At 45.2% G+C, this 25,882-nt stretch overlaps 13 protein-coding genes across 13 annotated transcripts; 8 read left to right on the top strand and 5 right to left on the bottom strand.

The window, feature by feature from the left end:
* Window positions 1–63: 63 nt before the first annotated feature.
* On the bottom strand, window positions 64–1,188 carry VTP01DRAFT_10933 (uncharacterized protein; the record flags this gene model as incomplete). The annotated part of the gene is made up of 1 exon (XM_069379350.1): window positions 64–1,188. The coding sequence occupies one exon, from the start codon at window positions 1,186–1,188 to the stop codon at window positions 64–66; it is 1,125 nt and encodes a 374-aa protein (XP_069239333.1).
* Window positions 1,189–1,384: 196 nt separating this feature from the next.
* Window positions 1,385–3,128, bottom strand: VTP01DRAFT_10932 (uncharacterized protein; the record flags this gene model as incomplete). Its single annotated transcript, XM_069379349.1, has 9 exons — window positions 1,385–1,489; window positions 1,560–1,649; window positions 1,719–1,775; window positions 1,840–2,101; window positions 2,161–2,532; window positions 2,606–2,632; window positions 2,707–2,842; window positions 2,909–2,953; window positions 3,014–3,128. 9 exons carry the CDS (start codon window positions 3,126–3,128, stop codon window positions 1,385–1,387), a joined length of 1,209 nt encoding a protein of 402 aa, XP_069239332.1.
* A 215-nt stretch (window positions 3,129–3,343) lies between these two features.
* On the bottom strand, window positions 3,344–4,652 carry VTP01DRAFT_10931 (uncharacterized protein; the record flags this gene model as incomplete). The annotated part of the gene is made up of 3 exons (XM_069379348.1): window positions 3,344–4,084; window positions 4,145–4,441; window positions 4,518–4,652. 3 exons carry the CDS (start codon window positions 4,650–4,652, stop codon window positions 3,344–3,346), a joined length of 1,173 nt encoding a protein of 390 aa, XP_069239331.1.
* A 1,042-nt stretch (window positions 4,653–5,694) lies between these two features.
* Window positions 5,695–5,959, top strand: VTP01DRAFT_10930 (uncharacterized protein; the record flags this gene model as incomplete). Its single annotated transcript, XM_069379347.1, has 2 exons — window positions 5,695–5,777; window positions 5,854–5,959. 2 exons carry the CDS (start codon window positions 5,695–5,697, stop codon window positions 5,957–5,959), a joined length of 189 nt encoding a protein of 62 aa, XP_069239330.1.
* Window positions 5,960–6,362: 403 nt separating this feature from the next.
* Window positions 6,363–6,760, bottom strand: VTP01DRAFT_10929 (uncharacterized protein; the record flags this gene model as incomplete). Its single annotated transcript, XM_069379345.1, has 2 exons — window positions 6,363–6,464; window positions 6,530–6,760. The coding sequence occupies 2 exons, from the start codon at window positions 6,758–6,760 to the stop codon at window positions 6,363–6,365; spliced, it is 333 nt and encodes a 110-aa protein (XP_069239329.1).
* Window positions 6,761–7,063: 303 nt separating this feature from the next.
* Window positions 7,064–7,751, bottom strand: VTP01DRAFT_10928 (uncharacterized protein; the record flags this gene model as incomplete). Its single annotated transcript, XM_069379344.1, has 4 exons — window positions 7,064–7,303; window positions 7,363–7,444; window positions 7,518–7,575; window positions 7,658–7,751. 4 exons carry the CDS (start codon window positions 7,749–7,751, stop codon window positions 7,064–7,066), a joined length of 474 nt encoding a protein of 157 aa, XP_069239328.1.
* A 223-nt stretch (window positions 7,752–7,974) lies between these two features.
* Window positions 7,975–8,897, top strand: VTP01DRAFT_10927 (uncharacterized protein; the record flags this gene model as incomplete). Its single annotated transcript, XM_069379343.1, has 5 exons — window positions 7,975–8,002; window positions 8,052–8,110; window positions 8,173–8,367; window positions 8,433–8,732; window positions 8,808–8,897. The coding sequence occupies 5 exons, from the start codon at window positions 7,975–7,977 to the stop codon at window positions 8,895–8,897; spliced, it is 672 nt and encodes a 223-aa protein (XP_069239327.1).
* Window positions 8,898–10,236: 1,339 nt separating this feature from the next.
* VTP01DRAFT_10926 (uncharacterized protein) lies at window positions 10,237–10,797 on the top strand (the record flags this gene model as incomplete). Its single annotated transcript, XM_069379342.1, has 1 exon — window positions 10,237–10,797. The coding sequence occupies one exon, from the start codon at window positions 10,237–10,239 to the stop codon at window positions 10,795–10,797; it is 561 nt and encodes a 186-aa protein (XP_069239326.1).
* Window positions 10,798–11,361: 564 nt separating this feature from the next.
* Window positions 11,362–14,842, top strand: VTP01DRAFT_10925 (uncharacterized protein; the record flags this gene model as incomplete). Its single annotated transcript, XM_069379341.1, has 9 exons — window positions 11,362–11,598; window positions 11,668–12,096; window positions 12,150–12,338; window positions 12,413–12,825; window positions 12,891–13,185; window positions 13,255–14,027; window positions 14,085–14,147; window positions 14,209–14,369; window positions 14,442–14,842. 9 exons carry the CDS (start codon window positions 11,362–11,364, stop codon window positions 14,840–14,842), a joined length of 2,961 nt encoding a protein of 986 aa, XP_069239325.1.
* Window positions 14,843–14,927: 85 nt separating this feature from the next.
* Window positions 14,928–18,006, top strand: VTP01DRAFT_10924 (uncharacterized protein; the record flags this gene model as incomplete). Its single annotated transcript, XM_069379340.1, has 11 exons — window positions 14,928–15,143; window positions 15,214–15,282; window positions 15,336–15,450; window positions 15,512–15,586; window positions 15,660–15,764; window positions 15,829–15,920; window positions 15,997–16,139; window positions 16,204–16,454; window positions 16,513–16,565; window positions 16,639–17,701; window positions 17,765–18,006. 11 exons carry the CDS (start codon window positions 14,928–14,930, stop codon window positions 18,004–18,006), a joined length of 2,424 nt encoding a protein of 807 aa, XP_069239324.1.
* A 495-nt stretch (window positions 18,007–18,501) lies between these two features.
* On the top strand, window positions 18,502–19,888 carry VTP01DRAFT_10923 (uncharacterized protein; the record flags this gene model as incomplete). The annotated part of the gene is made up of 6 exons (XM_069379339.1): window positions 18,502–18,644; window positions 18,722–18,927; window positions 18,991–19,102; window positions 19,171–19,364; window positions 19,435–19,771; window positions 19,831–19,888. The coding sequence occupies 6 exons, from the start codon at window positions 18,502–18,504 to the stop codon at window positions 19,886–19,888; spliced, it is 1,050 nt and encodes a 349-aa protein (XP_069239323.1).
* Window positions 19,889–19,976: 88 nt separating this feature from the next.
* On the top strand, window positions 19,977–22,166 carry VTP01DRAFT_10922 (uncharacterized protein; the record flags this gene model as incomplete). The annotated part of the gene is made up of 1 exon (XM_069379338.1): window positions 19,977–22,166. The coding sequence occupies one exon, from the start codon at window positions 19,977–19,979 to the stop codon at window positions 22,164–22,166; it is 2,190 nt and encodes a 729-aa protein (XP_069239322.1).
* A 352-nt stretch (window positions 22,167–22,518) lies between these two features.
* On the top strand, window positions 22,519–25,721 carry VTP01DRAFT_10921 (uncharacterized protein; the record flags this gene model as incomplete). Its single annotated transcript, XM_069379337.1, has 10 exons — window positions 22,519–22,703; window positions 22,770–22,914; window positions 22,977–23,108; window positions 23,165–23,248; window positions 23,323–23,399; window positions 23,467–23,604; window positions 23,676–23,834; window positions 23,900–23,941; window positions 24,008–24,079; window positions 24,143–25,721. 10 exons carry the CDS (start codon window positions 22,519–22,521, stop codon window positions 25,719–25,721), a joined length of 2,613 nt encoding a protein of 870 aa, XP_069239321.1.
* Between the last annotated feature and the right edge of the window lie 161 nt (window positions 25,722–25,882).

The raw sequence follows: 25,882 nt of genomic DNA, 5'->3' as shown, positions 1-25,882 counted from the left end.
AGTGGATGTGAATTGGCCAGAAAGGGAAATTTGTTACCGGCTGGTAGAAAGCTCTATTTGCTTTCATGCTTGAAATGAAGGCTGTTCCCAGAATAACTGCATTTGATAGAGCTGTTTGGAGCTTGAAGTATCTAGATCATCGAGACCTGATAATATCTCCCTGACACGCTCATTGACCTCCTTCCGTTCCAACACTGCAGGCATTGCCTCGTCATCATCCTTGTCCTCCAAAAATTTGTTCATTCGCCGGATATCTTTTCTAACTTCGTGTACAGTCTTGACAATAGATCGCAATCTGGAGTTGAGTTCCTGGAGCTGCCGTTTGTTTACGTACATGAGTTCTTTGAGCTCTTCAAGAGACTCGGTAAAGGCGGTCGTTTCGTGTTTCAACTGGTGAAGTGCCGGTACGGGATTATCGTAAGAGTACATTTGGTCGTGTAAGGTTGTCTTTATAGATTGCATCAAATTATCGAGATCCCTGGCAATATCCGCTGACATCCATAAGCCTTCTGTACGCAGCGAGCTGTCCACATTTCGAAGGTAGTTTGTCTGTCGCTCACGATCTCTGGATTTTTGCTCGACGAGACTCGTGATAGATGTAACAACCAACTCGAGCGATGGATTCTTTTCAGCACCATCGTCAGAAAGGATGGTGTTGAACATCCGTTTGTGAAGTGTCTTGGTCTCCCACACGGTTGCATTCAGTTCTTCGAGTTGCCGTGTCAATAGCTCAAACGGGTCCTCGTCCTCTGAAGACCAAGAAGACGACGCAAATGAGCTTCGTCTGCTGCGACCATACAACCCGTTACTGCTACCGCTGCCAAGAACGGTCGACCAAGAAGTCGGACTCGTTAATATCGAATCGTCCATCCGTCTAGTCTCCGGAACGTCGCCGACAACCAGGCTTCTCAACTCGACTCCGTCATCTCGCAGTGAAGCCGCGTTCGGCGGGAGACGTTCCTGCGTTGGTCCAAACCGGCTTTTGGGGCTGCTGTTGCTTTGCACAGGTGAAAGTGGCCCGCCACTGCTGTTGCTGCTTCCGGTGGCTGACTGGATTTCTGCTGCTAACGATGATCCCAAGGGAGTCAAATACCCTTTGCCCAGAAGCTCTTCTTCTAGTGACTGGCTCGCCGCAAAAGCATCGTCTTCAAACAGTTCGTCATGTGTTAGTGGATGCTCTGATGCCATGATAATGGGTTGGTCTTGTGCACGGAAAGGAAAAGTGAGAGTGTGTACGTGTGTACTGTGTGTTACAATCGAGAGTTTTTCAACCAGCAAGTAAAAATGTGCCCTGAACTTTATTGGCTAGCACAAGATTAAGTTGCAAGCAAGGAAAAGGAAGGAGCCAAATGCAAAACTCATTATATGTATCGATGTCCTGTTTTCACCAAGATTGCCGGCTGCTCATGGAAGAGTTCGAAAGCCTGTATTCTCGTAGATCGTGCGTCAGATCATGCATACGTGTTCCCCACTTGTTCAGGCGAACGACCTTTTAAGAAGACTCTTGTCAGCTACCCAACAATTTTGAAGGCTGACAGGCGAGTATGCCACATACTTACCAGAGCAGTACAGTTATCTTCGGTACCATATTGATCTGCTACTTCCACCAGCTCCTTTGCAGACGCCTCCGGATTGCTTGACTTTTTGACCTGTAACGATTTAAACACGGGTTTATATGACTTCAGATATACAGCAGAAAAGTTGACAGCGCTACTCACGATGTCTACTATTTCTTGGTCAGACATGACTGAAGTCAGGCCATCGGTGACCAGCACCTGCAACAATGGTTAGATATTTGATGGACGCATTCGTCTTAAAAAGTTACTAAAGAATACTTACCATGAATGCAGCAGGGTTGCTTTTATTGATTGTATAACGTACAATGTCAGGCTCGGACGAAACTCCATACTTTTTTAACCGGGCATCACCAAAAGCACGGCTTGTAGCAAGCATGCCAAGGATACGATCGTCTCCCCATGAGTCTGTCATTACAAATCCGGCATACTTGCGTAACCTGTCATGCTCCAGAGGATTTCCGGGGTGATGATCGCCTGTTGTCAAAGTGATTGCCTTTCCTGTGGTTGCATCACATAATAAAATCCTACAGCAGACATCAAATTCCTGGCCCTTGAAGAAACCTTTTATTTTTCATTTCATTACCTCGTATCTCCAACATGACCGATAATAATATCGTATGCTTCGCTGTTCCAAAAGGATTGTGAATCGTGAGGTTCGATAATTGCAATACTACCGGTCGATCCTTCGTTGTTCTTCTCGGGATCGTGCAATCTCCTTGTCTTTAAACATTGCACGTCAGCATCCAAAAAAGCCAAAGTTAGCCGTTGGTCTAATGATAGGTCTGTGTTGGAAACATTAGGCAGAGGATGGCCGTTCTCGTCCACTAATCCTGCAAACACTGGAGGGATTTTGAATCTTCGAAAGTATCCTCCGTATGCGCGTAAATAGAATAATATCTCAGGAAGATCCTCTAGTGTGATTGTCTCTATCTTCTGATGCAGATGACTCGATAACCTTTTTGTAACAACATAGCCGACTAAGTGAATTGAAAGCGTTGTGACCTGATCTTAGCGATTGTATACAATACCATTCAGCGACTGCAGGCCCGCCGTGCCTAAAACGATGTACACAGCATTGATAAGTTTTCAACATCTTAACAGCAAAGCACACACATGAATACAAGCATACCCATCGAAAACACCAAAATAAGCTCTTCCTCCTACTTGACTTGCCGCATGTATCTTTGTGCCTGGCGTCAACTCCAAAGTGCAGGTGCTATATCGATCTTCATTGCTGTGTCTAGTGCCTCGAGAACTCTGGATTCCTTTTTACAATTCAAAAGCGATGTCAATGCATGCTGTACGTGTACTTTGCTCAACCGAACATTTACCGAGGATCTGCTTAGCTTTCTGTAAGTTTATGCGTAATAAATGACCTGTTGTTGGAACAAGGTTAGCATATAGCCGGAGACTAGGGAGTATGACTGAGTAGTTACCACTGTTCTGAGGTTTAGTATAGTAATAAGGTAAATACAATGAGCGAGGAGAGCAAGAGAATCGCCGGGTTAAGGATTGCGTAACTTGTACAGTGTGTCGAGGGTAACAGAGCATAACGGTCGGGGCCTTTTGCGGCGTGCAGCCAATTTGTGGTCTTGTTCCGATAGCTTTCAACAAGTTAGCTTGATGAGATCTGCGCCTCCACGATAGACCTCGAAATCATATGGCTTAATCAGCATATCATGGATACATAGTTTGGTAGATAATGCTTCGTTCTCGGATCGTAGTGTAAATTCAACAATTGATAAAATCAACTATTTATTGTTATTTCATAGATAAGCTTTTTCAATCGCTTGAGCAAAATCATCCAAAAGGTCCTGCAACGTTTCTATTCCAATAGAAACCCGAATAAGAGTATCAGTAATGCCGAGCTTCTCCTTCGTGTCTTGGTCCATCTCCAAGTGAGTCATCGTTGCTGGGAGTTCGACCAAAGACTCAGCTCCACCCAAAGATACAGCCAATGTAACAACCTTGAGCTCAGATACAAGTCTTTGGACATTGCTAAGTTCACCTTTCATGCGCACCGAAAGCATACCGCCGAACCCCTTTTGCTGGCGTTTTGCAAGCTCATGCTGGGGATGCGATGGTAAACCAGGGTAAAGGACCTGGTCAACATTAGGATTTTCTTCAAGGAACTGCGCTACAGCCAGTGCATTTTCTTCGTGCTTCCTCATACGGACTTCGAGAGTGATCAAACCCCGTCGTGCAAGATAGCAATCAAACGGCGAGGGGACTGCACCTGTCACATTTTGTAAGAAGTGAAGCCGTTTCCCTATCTGTTCGTCGTTCGTCACCGCTACACCCATTGTCACGTCTGAGTGTCCGTTGATATATTTTGTAACCGAATGCATCACGATATCGGCGCCTAGTGACAGTGGATTCTGGAAATACGGGCTCATGAACGTGTTATCGACAACTAGTTTGGCTCCGTGCGCGTGAGCAATATTGGCCACTGCTTGTATATCTACAAGTCGCACCGTCGGATTTGTGGGTGACTCGATCCACACAAGCTGGTATTAATTTTAACTATTAAGCATCGATCTCAATCCATATGTACAAGCTTTACTTGCCTTTGTATTCTCCTTCAGCGCTGACTTTAGAGCAACCGGGTTATCAAGGTTGATGAAATCGGTTTCTATGTTGCTTTCTACAGCTATCTCGTTCAAGAGCACGAATGTTCCTCCGTACACGCAGTCGACACACACAACGTGGGAACCTGGTGCAAGTGTTTGAAGGATTGCTGTGACGGTTCCCACACCCGAAGAAAAAGCTGCTGCGTATTCTGCGCCTTCCAACGAAGCAATAGCTGTCTCGAAGTTCTGACGGGAAGGGTTATTGATTCGACCATAAACGTATCTATCTGCAGCCTGGAGTTTTACATGATGTACTCCGTTAAATCATCACTGGTCAATTCATTTTAATAAGCTGCGCTAATTGTTATACCTTGGATGTGTCGGCATCGATCTTGAAAGTTGCAGATAAGGTAATAGGAGGGATGACTGCACCGGTCACTGGATCTGGTTCTTGGCCAGAGTGGACTGCTCTAGTACTAAAACCAAGCGATGATGGAAACGTCATAATACAACGGAAAGAAGAAAGAGATCGAAACATGGAATTACAAGATACTTTAAACACGTTTTGTGGCACGCAATTTTGTATGACGTTTGAGTCATCACAGCACTGCGTAAGCTTCTATTAGGGTAAGAAGACACTATTTATTTTTCCTCGCTACTTTCCAATATCCTTATGGACTATTGTCCTTCACAAAGACGTTAAGCTATTTCAATGTTCGCTAATCCACCCGTTCACATACATATTTTGGCTTTCCAAAACCTCTCCCCCACCGGGCCCCAGTCCTTCCGGAGAAATATGAGAGCCTGTTCAGAGACTTTTCCAGTTTATGTTTATGTTGTTGAAGCGGCAGAATCAGATCCAGTCTTGAAATATTCTAATTTGGTGACCTGTGCACAAGGTAGTTCGAGTCCATCCTCAGCTGTCGCGCGGCATAGCCGAAACGTCCCAGTTACATTTCGGGAAAAAAGTGGACGACGATCACGCCATGCAGATTTCCTAATCTAGGATTAACGCTATCATCGCCAATGGAGGCTTCCCCTGTGTATGCATCTGATAATCTGCTCTTTTGGAATGTTTGTTATCTACAGTTACTATTATAAGAAAGATACCTCTTTTAGATGTATAGTTCGTCATATTGCTCAGCCTCGCCATAAAACGTAAACTCATACGAACCTGTTCGGAGACGGCAACGAAGCTTGATTATTAATCCATGCTTACATAGAACAAGTTATATAAAGATTCTGTATCTGCAATGTTTCGTGTAATAAGATCTTGTCTTCTCCATGTCTGAAACACTTACTGGCACGTGTCTTTGTAAATCTGTCAAACTGACAATCCAGGGTCTTCCAGACGAATGCGAGATCTGTCACTGCCACCATTGTCACAAGAACTCGGGAGGACCCTACCAGATTAATGCACTCTTTCCAACATCGGCTGTGAGCGTGTCAGATCCTCAAGGCTAATCAAGAGATACATCGTTCTAGGTTCGGAAGTCGATAGCGGTGTTGAAAAGCACAAGTTCTGTTGTGGCACTTGTGATTGCACAATGTTCGTGCGACTGATGATATACAATGGCGAGAAGACTATAGTCAAGACTGGAATTTTAGATGCTCCGGAAGGAGATCCAGGGTAAGCACATCTACATTATTACTGATTTGTATGGGTTGCTGCTAACTGATTAATCGATTCGTATTTCTCCTCCCAGCCTAAAGGCGCTGACACTGACCTTTGAAATCTTTACAAAGTATCGTGCTTCCTTTGTGAAGCCTTTAGATGACGTTAAGCAATATCACTCTGCCGATACACCTTGATACCTTTAAAGTTTATCCTTTGCTAAATATGAATACATTGCTTATCGACTCAGATAGCTTTACATCGGTGAAAGGGAATAACGAAGTCAATAATACGCAACCTACAAAAAATATATAAAGGCAATACCGAAAAATTCCATGTATCATGTATTGCTACAACGTACCTCGGGTGCATAGAAATCTACTTTTTTGACTACAGGATATGGCAGGGAGTCATACCTTAATGTTATCCCTGTAAGTTTTTCATGCATGAATAACAAACTGTAAAGATCTGATCCCGTTAAAGTACCACATTCGCAGTGATGATATTTGTTGTGTGAATGAAAGGTACAGGCCGTCCAAGACCCGACCAAATGCACGCGGCAATATAGAATATATTTTTGGACGCGTTGGTGTCTCGATTTCAGAGGGTCCGACAGCTTTTGCAGACTTGAATCCTGTGGTGCTTGACACCGTCATCCGTGACAACATTCTCGAGAATTCGAGATAAGCATGTATGGCATATCTATTTATAAATACATCATTCTCATTTAGTGTCTTCAGCTATGTATTTGCCAATAATGATTTTACCTGGGAGGTCAAATATTCATCGATCGTAGCGACGACAACTTCACCATTTGCTTCTCTTTTCTTGAGCTCTTTCCATAAAATACCAACAACACCCGATTGTTGACCTTTCAAAGGCACATCTTTGCCAAACATCCCCGATCCGAAAACGACAATGGCAGTTTCCCGTGGTTGAGACAATGGACTGTCGCTTTCCGCCCTGCTTGTTCCTCGGTAACTGTTCTCTCTCCACATCAAGCGTGGAATGGACCGCTGAAATTGGCGGGGATGATATTTTTTCAAGCGATCTGTGGCCAGGCATCCGTTGATTATGATCCTCAATTGGTCCGGTTTTTGCTCAATCCCACAACGCACGTTAAGCCTCCCAAGAGAGTTCATTTAGAATGAGAATCTTTAAAATCAATGGGGAATCGCTACACGTTCACTTTATTGAATGTTGTTTTTTAAGTTATTCAGAGGTTTCTTTTTATCCCTTCCTGGAGCGCGGCAAAAGGATCTTCATCAGGAAGGGAGTGAGCTGTGTGAGACGGGCCATCATTATCTTGATCCTCGCGAGCAGTTTGGAGTTGGAGACCGATCGCCAGTATCTTGATTCACATCGGTGCTTGGAGACGGATGCCCAGGATCTACATCACCATGAACCAAAGAGGAACCACGATAAGTCTCGACATTAGGATGAGAGTCAGCGGAAGAATGACCCGAAGCGAACCGCAGAATCCGCTGATAGCGGACTACCTTTCCATCCTGATGGCGAGCCGATACCACTCTCACTTCCACCTTTCCGAGTTTTAAGTGCACCATGACATTTCTCGAAAAAGCCGGACGAGTGGACATACGTATCGAAATGAAGATGCGCGCAACTGTTTCGAAATGTTGGTGGTAAAGCAGTGTGATTTGTTGACCAACACGTACGTGTACCTAGCGACATCTTCAGACTTATGGATAGGGGCATTAACCATGACAAGATAGTTATCCTTTCATGTGTGGATACTTGTCCATTTCATCCATTGTAGCCTTCAGCAAGCTAAGAAAATGACCTGTTACGGTTCCTGAGCGCATACGGTCAGCATGATCTCCTCACTTTCTCTTCTTGGCTGGTGGCTGTGGAAGTCTCAAGCTGCACTCAATAACCTGAGGCAGAGATGGCGCCCAAGATGGTAACTGTTCGCGCTCGAGTTTTGGGCACTGTGACCACCGCAGGGGAACCCTTCTTGGACCAGGCCATGCTGCCCTTCACGTTAACAAGGAAGGCATACTCATCAAGGAAGACGCAATTAGTCTTGGAGTCTAAGTCGCTTCCGTCCCATTTGCCAGCGGCAACCGAGTTATGTTGGATATAGACATTTAAGCAGAATAAAAGATCATCCCCGACTAATTTCTGCGGTGGCTTGCCCAGTGATTTCCTGCAGGAAAGAAAATAGGTCTATTTTTCTTGCTCATAAATCGCAATGCCTAAATCAAAACGAGCTGTTGTTGGTAAGTGGCAGACAATATACAGAGAGACTCTGGCTAACTGTATATTTAGTAAATCTTACAAATACCGAGAAGAAGGGTCGCGAGGGCAAAGAAAAGCTCATTGAAGAGGTGAGCTAAGGACTTTGGATCGGGTAGACCAAGCGTATAGATCTTCTAACAAACCTGTGTAGATCCGAAGCTGCTGCGACAAATATGAATACATTTGGGTCTTTTCCGTAAAGGACATGCGCAACACATTCTTAAAAGAAATCCGAAATGACTTCAAGAGCTCACGATTCTTCTTTGGCAAGAACCGTGTCATGGCCAAAGCATTAGGCGGTACCCCAGAAGAAGAATACAAGCCTGGTGTCGCACCTATTGCAGAGGTATAAACTGGAGTGAAAGAAAGGAGGATCAAAAGAGGAAATATCGTTGACAAACAAATACATAGGAGCTTCGCAACGAAGTTGGACTGTTCTTCACAAATGAGCCATACGACAAGGTCGTCGAATACTTTGCAAACTACACACAGCCCGATTATGCTCGGTCAGGAGCTATAGCATCTCAAACAGTGGAACTTCCAGAAGGACCTGTAAGCCGCGGTGTCGACCCTATGCCTCACAACATGGAACCTCTGCTTCGTTCTTTAGGCATGCCGACCGTTCTCAAGAACGGTGTGGTAACGCTGCCTATACCATACACTATTTGCAGAGAAGGCGAGACATTATCTACAAACCAAGCACACCTTTTGGTAAGCTGCGAGTTTAGTTGGTTGGGGATCGACAACGCAGAGCGAGAGAAATTAATAATTTAATTCTTGTTGCAGAAACTGTTTTACCATCAACTTGCCGAATTCCGAGTTCAGTTAATCTCCTGTTATCATGATGGACAAGTCAAGCGCCTTTTAGATCAATAAACTTCATGTTGTGCATTTGTTTCATAGTATGCATGTTGGCTGCCCCTGAAAATAGGTGTCTGTGCGGATAAAAAATCGCGTGGCAGTCCCTGCTTTCTAAAGGGTTCTGACTCGTGGGTCCTTGATTCCACGTTTTGCTGCAAAGATCACGCACGCCCTTTGGCACACGCTCATACACTTATTTCACACGCACACGTACCCTTCCCACTACATTACACTCCTCTCCTCCTTGTTAGTGCTCCTTGTCGCGCGTATGGTCTCCTATCGTTCCATCCCAGATAGTTGGAGACCCGCTTCTTTCCTAACAATGGTATATTGCCCGAGTAATGCAAATTACATATGACAGTTACATGTCAGCAAATATGCACATGGACGATCTCTCCCGCGACAATCGGCAACTGCTCCCTTAATTCTATTGATCATCCGAGGCGTAATTCTGTATATTATCATATGCACAGGCCGAGAAAGCAACGATGGATTCTGCAATCCAAAGTCACAACGTTATTAATGACGAATAAAGGGACACGGTAATGCTAGGAGAATGACGCATGAAAAAGAAAAATAGTCAAGAAGAATTCAAAGGAGGCACAAGACAGGGTGCAGATAGCCCTGAACCCCACCGTTCGAATCTGTGATTTTATTATCTAATGTGCACTTTCAAGTGCTATAGGATACATGGCACAGAGTAATCATGGTATATGCTGCATTAATATATTTTTAGGACACGAGGCGCTTGAAAATGATAAAATTATTGACGGTAATTGTCAATAAACTAACTCAAGAGCAGCTTCATTGTCAATGCTGATCCGGACAACAATACGGGTTTGGGAGGTGCAGCGAAAGGAGAGCCATTTATTCATCCAATTGAACCCTCTTTTGCTCCATGTGACGACAGAGCGACAATTGATGAATAGGGGATCAGAAAGGGGTCTGCTTTATTTCGCAGAGTATTATACAGCTTGAATAACTTAACGCTAAGCGGGGTTATTGGCTAAGGAGGCCAGTCTTTTCCAAGTTTGGATTCCAGTGATCTAACGAGCAGGCTTCCATCTTGATGCAAGCGCACAGAAAATGATCAGCACTCTGTTTTTGCTTGACACCGACTGGGTGCGATCCCCAGACAGATTAGTATTCTCCTATTAGTTCCCTTACTTGACACCTGTTTCTTTTCCCTGAGGACTGGAAACGTGGGCTCCCAGTTTATCAGCAGGGTGTTGGTAAAGGAGGCCAGGGTTCGTAATTAATTCTTTATAAATTGTAGGCAACGGGACGTTCGCATTTTCTTTTTCATCGATCTCATCCTATCTTCTCTATCTTTCTCTTTCTACACCAACAAACAATGGACATTAAAAACCTTCTTTGCACCCACTCTTTTGACAACAACAATGGGCTACCTGAATTCCCGAAATTGGCAGCAGAACCCTGGACAACAACAGCATTATCGAGTCCTTCGAGCTGCACTCTATCTTCGCCTGAAACTCCCACATTGTCGTCACCACCAGCTTCACCCGTATCTTTACCCAGCCTCGCTCCTGCTCAACCAAGTCGCACGCAGACGCGAACACCCTGGACACCGAAAGAAGATTACCTTTTGCAGCAAGGTTATATGCAGGGCCTTTCCTGGGCGATGATCTCAGCAACATATCTTCCACATCGATCACGAGGTTGCTGCTGGGGCAGGTTCAAGACCTTGCAGGCCAAAGCTATGGAGCAGCGTGAATGGAACTCGGAAGAGGACAAATTACTCGCTATGGCGATTAAGAAGCACTCTTCATTGTTCAAACACGCTTGGAAGGCGGTCGCACAGGAAATGCGCAACAGAACCTGGAGAGAGTGCGAATTCAGATCTGCAAAGTTTGCAAGCTCCATCCGGAAGAAGCAATCGCATAGAACCAATTAAAATGCGCTGAAAACAAGCACACAAAAAGGAAATATCAAGACAACCTAATCACCAGAACGGTTGAGCTGTCGAGCAGATCCCGTCAGACAAGTACATATATACACATATAGCCTATACTTCATTAATACCCTTTTGTTCTTTTCTCTCCATCTTTGCTCTCCACCGTTCTCTGTATGTAAAACAAAAGAAAGAGGAAATTTCTAACTACTCTTTCGAACAAAAAGCTCACCCAAACCCTGTCCTCAAATCCATTATTTGATACGCTCATCACGCCATCTATACATATCAATATCCTCCCTTCCCCTATCCTAATTTAAATCACACCATGTAAGGATTTTCATTATGCTTTGCAACGCTGCAGGTGGTTCTCGTTCATATTATGCGATACAATACAATAAAATATTTCCATCCATCACTTTCATTGTTTACAATGGCAAACACGCCGATCACAGTGTCGTGCGTCAATTGGCTGAATTTCAGACAGCCAGTTATGACAGAGAGACCGTTGCTGAGCAGTTGAAACTGCCAGGTTTTTTCCACAGAGCAGCAAAAATACAAACACTAATGTTCTTCCCTCTTTATTGTCGTCGTTGCTGTTTGTTGATCATCTCCATAGTATTATGGATTTCAGCAAGCTACCAAGGATCGGCAAACATTCAATCTTCTACTGCTCCTCCTCCGCGCATCGCTGTTATTGCAACACAGTCTTCAGAGAGCTCATTAACACGCGACATTGCTTCCTTCTTAAACCTTGATTTGCAATGGTATCTAAGTGTAAACGAGCTTGCGAATTTCAACGTGGTACGTAAAGACCAAAGCCTCACACTGTACGCGCAACCCTAGTCTGAAAGGCAGGACCCGGTCGTTTAGGAGCAATTTGCAGGCTTGCTAGCTAATATTCCTAGCGGTGACGATGCAGAGCAGATTTTGAGCATATTGGAAAATGCAACTCATGAAACCGATATACCCATAATTGTATTTGCGAACAGTGTGCGGCATGCAACGCGTCTTGGCCTCAACAGTATCGTCTACGATCAAGAACGAGCAGGAAAGAGAATGGCGAAAGAGCTCGATAAACGACATGCGTCTCGCACTTTGTTTGTGAGAAGCAACCAAGATGATCCCGATGATAGCTATGAGAGATTGGCCGGTCTACTGCAAAGTTTAGGCGACAAATTACACATCGAGATAATTCGAGAAGAAGGCGATGACGGAAGTGACAGTGCCAAAACCCTGGACAAATTGCTAGGGAGTACGGGCGCGCTACCGTACGATTCGATTGTAGCATTAGGATCCTATGTAAGAGCAGCATCGAGAAATGACGATTCTCCTACTTATGAATGGAATAATAGTCTGCCGATATAGTTGCTAGAGGTTTCATGACCGGTATCAGAACATATCAATCGCTGCTAGCAGGATTTTTCGATATCGAGAGCAACGATGTCAAGAAATTTCTACTTCACAGTACGCAAAATGCGTTTGCGATCTCAAGTATACCCGAACTATCGTCACTATTAGCATTGCGTACAATGTACTTGCAGGTATGCCCATCAAGCCACGAGATGTCATCTTACTTTCGATAACATTAGACCCAAAAACTCTTCTTTCTCGATAGGTTACGGAAAATTTTCATCCCTCTAGTCAGCATATTATATACCTTGATCCAGTCATTGTCAATGGCAATACTTTATCCCAGTGGGATGGCAGTACCTGCTATCCGCATCTTGGGCCAAATCAAGAAATTGCTCTAGTGACTCCTTGCGATAGCCACGAAAACGGTAGCTTCGAGCAAAATGTTATTTCTGGAGCAAAAGACCTCGCACATCGGTTGCAATGGAATGTAGTTACAAGGTGCCACTTTGAAAGACCCAAAAAGTTCGAAAGTGAAATCCATTCGCTGGCCAAAAACCAAACTCGCGGAATCATTGCATTATCTCAAGGCGCGCATCTGCAACCCGAGCATGTTCACTTTACAAGCAATGGTGTACCACTTGTTACCATCAAGTTTCCAGAAAGAACAGAGCCAACGTAAGTACGATCAATTTTACGGTATGTCATTCAAACTCTCATGTCATGTCATGCTGTATTTATAGTGACAGCCATACCGCCAAGCAAATCACATCTGATAGCCGCAAAATCCCTATATGCATTTACAAAGAACACGACGAAGACTCTAGAGATCTTTGCATGGACATATGCAGCACATACAGCGAAGTCGTCAGGAACGATGCGCCAGCAGTCGAGGAATTCATTCATGCTATCCAAGTATCGTCGATAAGCAGCTTATACCGCGATATCTCAGAGATTTTGGAATCCTTCGAGGAATACAGCCGTATTCCTGATACAGTTATTATGACTTTCGAGCCACTGTACAATTATCTTCAGAAGGTATAACACCAAAGTTTGCAACACGTATACATACATGGCACCTTGGAATTGACCCTGTTGGCAACATAGCATGCTTCTATTTATACATTCGACATACTTTATGCCTCTAATACTTGCAAATCCGAAAGGCAGAATGGATACGCTGCAGGATACTTAGCTGTGCTCGACATATTCTTATCCAAACACTTCGTGGTCAAGCCGCGCAGTCTCTCGAACACGCTCGTCTCAAATGTCACGTCTTACACTCGACCAAACGAAACAACAGTCATGTCTCACCTTGCTTTAGAAGACGAAAGCGAGTTAAATCTGTATCGATCCCCGAACTCGTGGTATTCAACGTTTTTCTTTCTCATTCGTCCATATCTGTACCATACCGTTTTGCCCTGGTCAAAAAGTCCAACGCTGTTTCGTTCTGTTCAAGTCATCTTAGCGGGAGTGTTGACGACCTTGCTTTGCAGGTTTATATGGCGCCGGGCAAAGATCGCTGCCGCAAAAAGAGAAGTTCCATGGCTACTATCATACAACGAGCTTGTGAAATCACCGTCGTGGCGTTACATATCAGGAGATTCTTCTCCCAGCATGTCATCCACATCCAGTATGCCTTTGCTCTCACCGTCACTGGGTGTCTTGCTGGGCGAGAACGAACAGCATCTCACGACATCCACACTCCACCCCAGCGGAGCAGATACAAGTACTCTGTCTTTATCCAATAGCGACAAACGATTTTCTGCTATCGAGTATATCAATACAAGCAGTCGTCGGTCAAGCTCAGTTTCAAGCCAGCGATCTGCAGCATCTGCTCCAACTGACTATTTCTCAATAGCCAGACCAGGACTAACAAGGTGCTATAAGACAAGAGACAAAATCATTGACTCGATAGCTAACCTGGATATTTGTAGCTGCATGTATATTCCTAAAGATATCCAAGGCGAATACGAGTTGGAACGTTTTATTGGTATCCAGTAAGTTGAACAAAGTGACATTTTCCACAATGACGGGAATCTCAACTCGTCTCCTATTCAGTCGAAACCTTCCTGTCTATGTCAAGCAAATTGGATTCAAGGCAATCAAAGTGACCGAAAAAATACAAAAAGAAGTCAGCCTGATGAAGAATGCCCGCCATTCAAAACTTGTCGAGTTTATTGGTTTGTGCATCGAGCGCCGCGGTGCTTACATTGTAGAAGGTGGGTAACAAGCAGCAGATGGATAGACTTCTTACTGTATGGCGGCTAATGAAAGGCAACAAAAAACTTCAGAATACTGCAGTAAAGGCTCGTTAGCTGATGTACTGTCTAACCCTGATATCAATCTGACCTGGTTATTTCGCTTCTCATTCATACATGACCTGCTTCAGGGTCTGGATTTCCTTCATCGATCAAAATTTCGCACTCACGGATTACTTAGCTCGCATTCTTGCATGGTCACCGGTCGATGGGAGCTCAAAATTACCGACTTTGGTCTGCCGAGCATACGCGAGGCACAATACAAGACAGAACTACACAAAGCAAACGATGCATTGCTAACAGTGTACCCAAAAGAAAAGCTCCTGTGGCTAGCTCCAGAATCAATAGTAGAAAAGGTCACTTTACCTGAATCAACATATTACATCCATCCTTCAAGATCAGCCGATATCTACAGGCAAGTCGATCGGTTCTAAGCGACTATCAGTTGTAAAATGGAGACAGATTTACTAACCAAAGAGACCGGCTTACATATTACATTAATATAGTGTCGGAATCATCATGAACGAAATCGTATCACGCCAGAAACCATATCAGAGATTGCTGGAGCAAGAAAACTTGGATGTAGAAGCAGTGTATCACGGTGTTCGCAAAAAGGGCTGGAGACCGGATATGCACCACAACAGCGATGATGAGTTTGTGGAGAAACTTACATCGCTTATCAGTGTTTGTCTAGACGGTGACCCTAACTGTCGACCAGAGTTGACAGCTATCAAGGTATGACATGAGGAGAAAGATAGATTGGGGATGTAGATTGCTCACGTATATTTCTCCCTTGCTCAATCAGTCGCGTGTGCGTGCCATTGACCCGAGCGCAGCAGGATATGAAAATGTGGTCGATAATCTAGCTACCCTGGTAAATTATTATCACTGTATTGAGCGAAGAACATACAGCTGACAGCACGTTAGCTTGAGCGATATGCAAGTGACATGGAAGAGCTTGTTCGACGACGAACAGCGAACCTGCAACAACGAACCTTGGAACTGGAAGAAGAGCGTGCAAGAACGCAGAAATTGCTAATGGGTCCATAACATAGTTTATGCGTTAGGAATTCTGGAGACTTACATCATCGATGTTCATGTAGATCTGGAAAGGGCAAAGAATGAGGCCGAAGCGGCAGCAAGTTCAAAGCAAGAGTTTCTGGCAAACATGTCTCATGGTGAGAATATATACATGTATACTGGGTATTCTATTCTTTAGCTTGCTTTACTCAATCCCACTTCACATATCAGAAATCCGGACTCCAATGAATGCTGTGATCGGAATGTCACGTATCCTGATGGAAAGTAACTTACCTCCAGATCTTCATGACTGCGCAGAGACGATCGAATCCTCAGGTATCTCCTTTAACCGCTCACAAACGAAGGATTGTATCTTCATTAGACTAAAATAACATTACAGGAAATCATTTGATGACTATCATTGACGATATCTTGGACTTTTCAAAGATCGAATCCGGCAAGCTTAGACTCGAGCATCAGAAGCTGGATCTGGTACGTATCCTGCCACCCGATATTATGCTCTTAGTAGTCAGCTAAACATGTCTATTGCCTGATTACCTGTCTTTAGATTTATACAATCGAGAGCGCGTTCAAACTAGTGTCCACCAACTTTCTCGATAAGCAGCTTGTGTTATGGTACGACGTCGACCCTGAAGTACCTACCTCTGTTGTTGGCGACGTTGTTCGAATTCGTCAAGTCTTGCTCAACCTGTAAGCAATCCAGACGATGTTGGATCTTATAATATATATATAACTCATCTGTGTATATGCTTAGCCTTTCAAATGCACTGAAATTTACGCAGCATGGACACGTCCATATCCATCTCGAAAAGATTGGACCTGCAATATCCGCGCCAACCAGCCCATTAGGGGAACTCGACATGTTTAACGAAAATAGGAACATGCAGGCATTGCAGTTTACAGTGCAAGATACGGGCACTGGAATACCAAAGAACAAGCTCGATCTGTTGTTTCAAACGTTTTATCAAGTTGATGCATTGACCACCCGCAATTATGGAGGAACAGGTTTGGCACAATCGACAATTTTTCATTAGAATTTATTGATGTTTACGGTTAGCATTAGGTCTAGGACTTGCTATTAGCCAGAAACTGTGCCGGATGATGGGTGGAGATATGGTAAGTCTGTATCTGTGTAATTGCTGGTAAGAGAATGGTCATGTAACTAGAAATTATATGTCTCAACTGCTAGTGGGTTGAGAGTGAATACGGCAAAGGATCAATCTTCTATTTTCGCATTGTGCTCGAGCTACAGCCCGACAGCCCTACCTTTGGAACCTCCAACCACCTGAAGGAGCTTTCCGCGACATGCAAGCATATCATGGTAATTTGTGACAATCGATCAGCGCAGCTGGCATGGCAACACATCTTGAGCACTGCAAGGCTATCGGATATCTTGACGATGACGTTTAGCGAAGCTCAGGAACACCTGAAGAATGGATATCAGCCCTCTATTCTAATTATCGATGAAGATTCCGAAGTTATCACTGACATAGCAGATAATTCCGACGAATGCAGCTCGAGGACAGTTACAAGTCATGTCATTTGGAAAGCCCTATGTAAACAGCTCCCAGCTATCAGCACTGTGCCTGTTTTACACGTCAGGGATGTGCGAATGCAGCGGCGCGAGCCAAGCCCGATTTTAAGCAATAGCAGCCGTATTATTCAGGATCCATCTGCTTCACCGACCGAAGAACATTCGAGCGAGGAAATCAACGCTGCGTACATTGCAAAGCCAATCAAAATTTCAAAACTGTACGCGCTGCTGCGCAAATTGACTGCAGACGCCGAGTCGCGACGAATCGCACCATTTTCTGCGGATATGCGAAATGTGTTGAGGCAACAGTCTGATAGTTCTAGCAGCACTACATCACAAATGTCAGTCAGACGAGCTAGCAGCCTTTCGAGTTCATCGTCTGATCGACCGTTCGCGGAGGTTGCCGGTGGTGCTCGCTCTTTACTCGTTGACGACAATGCCGTCAACCAAAAAGTCGTAGAACGGATGTTAAAGAAATTGGGTGTGCAACCGCAAATCGCAAACAATGGAAAGGAAGCATGCGACATGATCCAGGAAGCACAAGCATCCAACAAACCATTCGATTTGGTATTTATGGATATCTGGATGCCAGAAATGAGTGGCCTGGAGGCTTCCAAGTTCATCAGGCAGCAGATAACACACTCAAGCACCCACCCGTATATCATTGCCATGACAGCGTGCGCCATGCCTGGCGATAGGGACAAATGCATAGCAGCAGGTAACCATCAGAAAACTGAAATCGGGCATTGTAAATTGCGGTGTATCAACTGATGTTATGTAGGCATGAATTCGTATGTCAGCAAACCTGTTCGTAAAGAAGATCTGGAAGCCGCTCTTCATACGTACGGTCAGGTTTCTTTGGGAGAAATGATTAGCGAAAAGTCGTCGTCATCTCCTTGTCCCTCATCGCCTTCGTTTTCCTCAGAAAACGTAGCATCGGATGAGGAGGAAACTAGAATTAGAAATATCCCCAAAGTTGTTGTCAGCTCCAAACATTTGCCATCCGAAGAATTTTCGAAATAAACACAGCCATAAGGTTTGTGGGACAAAGTTCATACCGTCACTATCCATGCCAAGTCCGACGACGTGGGAAAGAAGCCATCGTGAAAACATACGTATATACTGCAAACCAGCAAGGATGAAAAGCGCAGGAATGTTGCAGGATTTATACGGAACCCATATATGACGCGTCGACCGGCTGCTGCTTTTGAGTTGGTATACGAAACTCAGAGCGATAACCAGCAATGCATGATTACGTGCACCTAGGATATTCCTGTTGCTTAAAAGCGCCTTTTACATACTGATCACTGATAAAATAGATAAAAGCGAAGCTATACGTGTTGCCACAAAAGTATATAGTGGATATGGTGAAATAGCGGATAGCTCTCGCTCTTGGTGCTCGCTTTGTATGAGATCTTTCTCAATTACAGTTTAGTCGTAGAGTTCTTTTTTTAAACGAATGAAGATGACTAATGCCGCTCTTTTCACACTCGTCTCTCTGTCTGACACAAAGAAAGCATGGTGGCTATCGTATTAAACAAGAACCCAAAACCCAACACGCCTTTTATTCATGGCGTCGAGCTGGGAGACAACCAGACTGCTGAAGCGCAGCGCCCTGAGGAAGCTATTGTCAAGATCCAGGCAGCCGCCTTCAACCATCGGTAAGGCAACAGTTGAAGACGGCAAGATCTCCAGAACAAAGGCCGATAATGTTGAATTAACCTCGAGTCATTGAAAGCGATGTGTGGATTCTTAAGGGTTTATATCCTGGTATCAAGGAGGGTTCAGTGCTAGGAGCCGACGGAGTCGGTATAGTTGTAAAGAAAGGTTCATCTGACAGCCAGGTTGGTCAACGCGTGCTGATAAATCCTGGTGTCAACTGGGACTCTGATCCCAGAGGACCCGAGGGAGCTTTTGGTATACTAGGTCTGCTTCCATTTGCAGGTAATTAAATAACAATCTGTACTGTATAAAAGGAGAATTTCACGCTAACAGATATTATTCCAGGAACCTTTGCTGACTCTGTTGTCATTGATGGCAAGGAGCTCGTACCATGCCCTGCCCACTTATCAACCGCTGAAGCTGCTGCCCTTCCACTCGCTGGCCTAACTGCCTATAGGTCAGATGGATAGACAAAATTGCTCTTCAAGATCACTTCACTGAATAGTTTTTTTCCCTTGTCAACAGAACAGTCTTTACAAAAGCCAAAGTCCAAGCAGGAGACCACGTCTTGGTCACTGGTATCGGAGGAGGCGTCGCGCTCTTTGCTTTGCAATTCTGCGTCGCTGCTGGCGCGCACGTATATGTCACTTCATCGAGTCCTGAAAAGATCAAGCGTGCCATTGAGTTAGGTGCAAAGGGTGGTATCAATTACAAGGATGGTAAGCAAACGGGATCGAAAACCGGAAAAAAAAAGGATATCACGCGATTTATTTAAAAATGTCAATGTAGACAACTGCATAGCGGAGCTCAAGAAACTGCTGGGCAAGAACCTCTTGGCAGCAGTGATCGATGGCGCGGGCGGGCCACTATTCCCGCAGTATGCCAAAGTCATGAAGACCGGCGGTATTATTGCTCAATATGGTCAAACCGCCAGCCCCAAGGGGGTCGCCTTTTCGATGGTGCAGGTGCTGAAGAATATTGACCTTGTGGGATCCACAATGGGCTCGCGTGCCGAGTTTAAGGAAATGGTTGCCTTTGTGGACAAGCACAAAATTAAGCCGGTAGTTAGCAACGTCTTCCAGGGACTTTCCTTGGAATCGTTTGACGGCGCTATCTCCACTCTTGTGTAAGTAAAGGCGTGAAAAGCTTAATTGAATGGAAAATTGATCGTGTTTCCATTGTTAGCAACGGAGAGCAGTTTGGAAAAGTAGTCATAGACCTGACCGACCGGCAAAAGCTTTGAAAGCGGACAATTTCTCTCTTCTTAAAGTAGCTAATAAAGCGAAAACACGCAAGCGTGCTCCCGTTCCGTTCCTCCCTTTTTCTGTTCTATGCTTGCACTGTCGACATTTCTTGCCATTTACTTGCTGGGCGGGCTGACCTTCCTTCCAGCTGTGCTGTTCATTGTGTATCGGTTTGTCTTGCCTGCTGCCAATTGCAAGAGTAACCACTCTGAGCACTACAAAAATGTCGAAGTTGACCATGGCAAGGAAGGCTGGGTGCGGATAACTAACCACTACGACCCGTCCGGCGGCAAGCGTTTCAAAAACATGGTCTATGCTGTGCTTAAGCATGGTACCATGTTTGTGTACGAGTCCGACCGTCAACTCGAGTGTAAGCTTATAATACCCGTGCACGACTATGTGATATCCATGCACCCAGACGGCCAAAAAGACCATGAAATGTATAACAAGTCAATGGCTGTGCGTCTCCAGCCAAAGAAAAAACGACCGCAATCTTTGCACGGGGTAAATGAAGTTTCCAAGCAATCGCCACCACAGCCGAACGCAGTCAAGAGCAAGACTGACACTGACTTGCTGAATGAGCAAGGAGGACCCGATGAGTACTGGTCGCTTGATCAGGATATTTTTGTGCAATGCGCACGAGCCATCGACAAGGAAGATTGGTATTTTGAGCTTTTGGAAGCATCCGATTTCATGCCCGATGCACCCGATCCGACGCATGTAGAGACTGTTGACGAAACGCGCTTCGATTTTGCAGCTATGGAGCACTTGATTGGCGCCATCCACCGAGACCCGGATCATCGCCAGGTGCAATGGCTAAATGCCATTTTGGGACGAATGTTTTTGGGCGTTTACAAGACGGACAGGGTCAAGCACTTTTTTGAAAGCAAGTTTACAAAGAAGCTGAAAAAGATCAAGCGACCAAGCTTTCTAGATGAAGTGACAATCCAAGACGTTCGGGCAGGCCACGCAATTCCCTATTTTTCTCGCATTAAACTATTGACGCTGGACGTCGACGGACGCTTGGAAGCAGAAGCACATGTGGATTACACGGGCGGATTGTGTGTCGTCATAGAGACGGATATCCATTGGAGTTATTCGTCTCGACTTAAGCCTATACGAGTTCACTTGGTCCTCTCTGTCACACTGAAGCAGTTTCGAGGCAGGTTTAAGCTCATGATCAAGAAACCTCCCACGAACCGTTTCTGGCTGGGATTCTACGAGGAACCAGAAATGGTGCTGGATATCAAACCCATCGTGTCGGACAAGCAGATCAAACTTAACATGGTCACAAACGCCATTGAAACCAAGATCCGAGAAGTGTTTGCAGAAACATTGGTGCTACCGAATATGGATGACTTCGTATTTTGCGACACAGATGGCCAGGGCGGTGTGTTTGGTGCGAAAGAAGCAGCAGCTCCAGAAGTATCTATCGCCACACCGACAGCACCTCCAACATCCAAAGTGGTTGAACCAAAAACCGAAGAAGCTGGCGACTATACTCCCAAACCCGTTCCTAAGCGCCACGAATCAGATCATCATCTCTTGTCAGCGCCTTCGCCTACAGTGAACCATGTCTCTAGATCTGCGCCGAATTTACTCCAAAGTGAAACAATATCGAGTACCACGAACGGCAACGGGACCCCCGCGACAAACACATCGTCTGCTTCGATGATAGACAAGGAAAAGCAAGAAACAGCATCGGTAGAATCGTCTAGTGATTCATCAAGCAACACTATCGCAACGACGGCAACCACATCGTCATCCATAGCAATTCGATGGCCCATTCGACGGAAAAAGGCCAGAAAAGACTCGATAGAGTCAATAGACGACAGTGCAAGCACCAATACAGAGCGGAGAAGTACAATATATCAACGCGCAGAAACTCTCTGGCAACGTAGCAAAGAAGTGCTCAAAGACGAAGAACACGACGTTATTCATATCCGTCGCAGACTAAGTGAAACCAACGATCGAATTACTAGACATCGGCCGCCGCCGCCGCCACCACCGCCTGCAGCGCCATCTGCTCCAGCAACACCACAGCAAAAACAACAAAAAGAACAACAACAACAAGAATCCTTATCACCACCTACAACAGCATCCTCAGCATCGGTAGCTCCTTCACCAAAACCACCGCTGCCACCTCGTGCCTCCACTTCTCCGCCAACGCCTCCACGCAAACCACCGTTGCCTCCTCGAATTGTTGACCAAAGCGAAGAGCGGCCGCCGATACCCCCACGCACAACACCAAACTCTAACAATGGTCCATCAGTTTGAACTCGTAAAACTAAAAAGAAATGAATAAAATTTTTAAAGCCTGGTGAATGTATAAATGTTTGTCCGTTTGATCTGCCGCCCATGCCAGCGCTGCTGGAAGCATTCAAAAGAGAGAGCCAGCTGGCTGAGCTTTTTCGACGTGTTCAGCACAAAACCCTATGCAACTTGTTTCTGTTTGATACTTACGGTCATCGCCATTCGAATCTATCTTTACAGATTTAACGTTTGCATCTTTTGGCCACGCTGAAAAACATTCCACGTCACTCCCCCCTTTTCCCGGCAAAGACGAACAACACTTCTAATCGTATCCCTCTCCTTCGTCCTCCTGTTCTGCATTACGCACTAGTCGTTCATGGCCGCCGCCCAACAACCACAGCGACCGCCGCTTGGGCCGCAACAGCAACAACAGCAGCAGTTCAATCGGCAGCAGCACGACGGACCGTTTTTACCCGAGCACATTCTAAAGCGCGTCGATCCAGCATACTCGAACGTGCTACACGCACGAGTCAAAGAGATACTAGGCATAAACTATGACAAGTAGGGTATATACTTTTTCGTATGTAAGAGGTGATATTCATATACAATGCAAATGTCGAAAAAAAGTTTCCCAGGGACGCAACCTGTCAGCTTTGAAGCAAAGCACTTGGACGAACTCGAACGCGAGGACTATTTTGTGTGCGAGAAAACAGATGGCATACGATACTTGCTCTTCTTCCTGCATTCATCCAAAGGGCCGGCAGCTTTTTTGGTAACGATATACGCTGCGTAAACCGTTTTTATCGCCATCATGGTTAACATGAAACAATGTAGTTTGATAGAAATCGAGTCTGGCATTATGTACCAAACTTGCTGTTTCCAGTACGCGGACGAGAAAAGGATTTTTTACGGGATACATTGATGGACGGCGAACTTGTTGCAGATGCAGAAGAAACCAGTGATAAGGTATAATTTTTTTGTGAGCTATTTGGAGAATTGCTAACAACATTGCATCGTCACAGAAAACATGGCGATTCCTCATATTTGACCTGATGGCACTGAATGGAACCGTCGTGACAAGACGATCGTTTAACACTAGATTAGGCGTGAGTATCCCATCACGTGCTTATTGTGTTACTGCTACTGCTGCTGTGATGTATTAAAGCTGAACATAATGTAGATGCTTCAGCAGGAGGTCATAGGACCATACAACAATCGACTGCGTTATCTGAATGAACAGGCCAGAGCACCATTTACGTAAGCGTTTCTTGTTGATGCTAACAACAAAGCAGATCATATAGGGTTCCTAATACAATTTTAACAGAATCGAGCTGAAGAAAATGGAACGATCATACGGTCTACACCTTGTATTTGAACAAATGTCGAGGTTAAAGCATTCAAGCGATGGTGTTATATGGACTCCTGTCAAATATCCCTATATCCCGGGCACTTGTGAAAAACTGTAAGTCTCATATATCGTCAGAAAATTTTAGCGTGGTGGACATAGTACTGACACGTAGTGATGACGGATAGTCTGAAATGGAAGCCTCCGGAGCTTAACACGGTGGACTTTAGGATATCTGCCAAGTGGAGTAGGGAGCATAAACCGATTTACAAGCTGGAGGTGCTGTCACATGGTGTCACCTACAAATTTTATGACCATTTCCAGCCTGAGCCTTCCCTGGCTGCCGAGTATGTGATGCATAAAAATTTTAATTGTAGTAAAGTATTAATTGAGTCACATGCCAAAATGCTAGGTGGAAAAACCATCTCCCTGATGGGCGTATTGCTGAATTCAGGTAACACAAGATCGTTGTAGAATTTTATATTTTCTGCGACGCGGAACTGATGTTTTCTTTTTTTAGGTACGATCCTGACTGGGAAGTCGTTATTGTCGAACAAGGATATGCCCCCGAGACTCGGAAAGGAGGATGGAGGTAAGAACAGCGCAGAGTTATGAATATGAGGTAAATGCCATTCATATGTCGATTTTTACTTAGGTTCGTACGTTTCCGAGAAGACAAGGATACTGCAAACGATGAAAATGTTGTAAAGAAAATTCTAAGAAGCATAAAAGATGGAGTAACAAAGGAGCAGCTTTTGGAGCGGATGGAACGCATTAGGACAGCCTGGAAAATGCGAGAGAAAGGTATCCCTATCCCACCGCCAATTTCTGCAGAAAAGCTCAGCGAAGCCGATCGCCCCTTATCGTCCACTTCCATGACCACTCCTACGTCTGCTACGCCAGCAGTTTTTCCTTCACCGTCGGTGGCTAATCCTTCGACAAATTATTTTCAATCAAGAGATCCTACTTCAGGGCAGACCTCGAGATCGCGACAGAATTCAGCAGATTTGACGGCAGCATCGAGAGGCGACCGGCGATATTCTGACACAGATTTGTCTCCTAGCAATATCAGGTCAAAATTCGAAAGCCAAACTCTTCATCAAGTGCCTGAAGAACAGGAGGAGGAAGAGAATAGCAAGAATACTCAGTCAGAACGCGAAGCAAGCCCGCAAGCATTAGCAAACCCTGGTGGTGCAAGGAAACGTTTTAAATCATGGACTGGCGATCAGAGACGACAAAGTACTGCCAGCAATGCATCAGCATCTAGTAGCTATCCAACCGGGGAAAGACGTACTAGCACAGCGAATGCCAAGGACGAAGAAGCTCACGCGGGCATTGGCAACCAAAAATTAACGACATCAGTGTCTGCACAGGATATTTATCGGCCGATACAGCGGTCTGAAACGAGTCCTGAATTAAGTTCAGCAGCAGGGACGGAACAGAAGCGACCATCGCAGCAACAAGAGTCGCAATCATCGTCCTCGTGGAAAAATATCACAGGCGTCCCTGAAAATAACAATAAGCCTGTGAGCGCTCCGCCCAAAATTCGGCACAGCTCATCAAGCAATATACACAGTCTACTAACTACTACCATCGAACCTAATGCAGCAAAAACCTCCCACGCGTCATCCTCCAGCGGCTCTCCGCCCGTTGCTGAGATACAGCAACAAGAGCAGCAGCAACAGCAGCAGCAGCAACAAGAAGCAGCTCCCAAGCGATGCAATCGTGCTTATGACTTTGCCACCATACTGCAATCAAACAATGAGGCTCCAGTCAGAGGGGAGCAGCCGCTGCAGGCAGAACGATACGCTGCTCGACCCTCCGTAGGGCAAGTTCAATTCATAAATTATCACGCTGATGGAATGGCAGCTTCAAAAACAGGTTTTGTACGCGTCGACAGCGCTCAAAACCCGCCCTCGGACTGGAAACATTATCCCTACGCAACAGAACACGTCGTACCACCAGAACATAAGCGTCCATATCCATACTCACCTTCCGCCCCTGCTGCTACCGCCGCCGACGAATATCCTCCGGCAGCCTCAGCAGCAATGCATTATCCTGCACAGGTACCGCCACAGCAACAACCAGCCCCGTCATCTAGCGTTAGGTACGCCGAGCATCAGCCTGGGCCGTACTACCACCACGAACGGCAACGACTATCTGGACAAAACGCCAGTGACAGCCAACCACGAAAGAGAAGCAGCAAAGCAATGCTTGATTTCATTCTAAACTGAGCAGCCCGCTACTCAAGTGGAAAAATTCTGTATGTAATGATGATGATAGACTCTATACCAAGGAGCTGTCCGCCCATAGTTTTCTTTTTTTTTCTACTTTTTCTTTTTTGCTTTTGTCTTTTTTTCTTCGCTCTTTCCCCCTCTCCTTCTCTTCCAAATGT

The sequence above is a fragment of the Rhizomucor pusillus genome (genome assembly GCF_041956525.1).
Source record: "Rhizomucor pusillus strain CBS 183.67 unplaced genomic scaffold VTP01scaffold_9, whole genome shotgun sequence".
Classification (NCBI taxonomy): Eukaryota; Fungi; Mucoromycota; class Mucoromycetes; order Mucorales; family Lichtheimiaceae; genus Rhizomucor; species Rhizomucor pusillus.
This window is presented reverse-complemented; position numbering and strand designations above follow the sequence as displayed.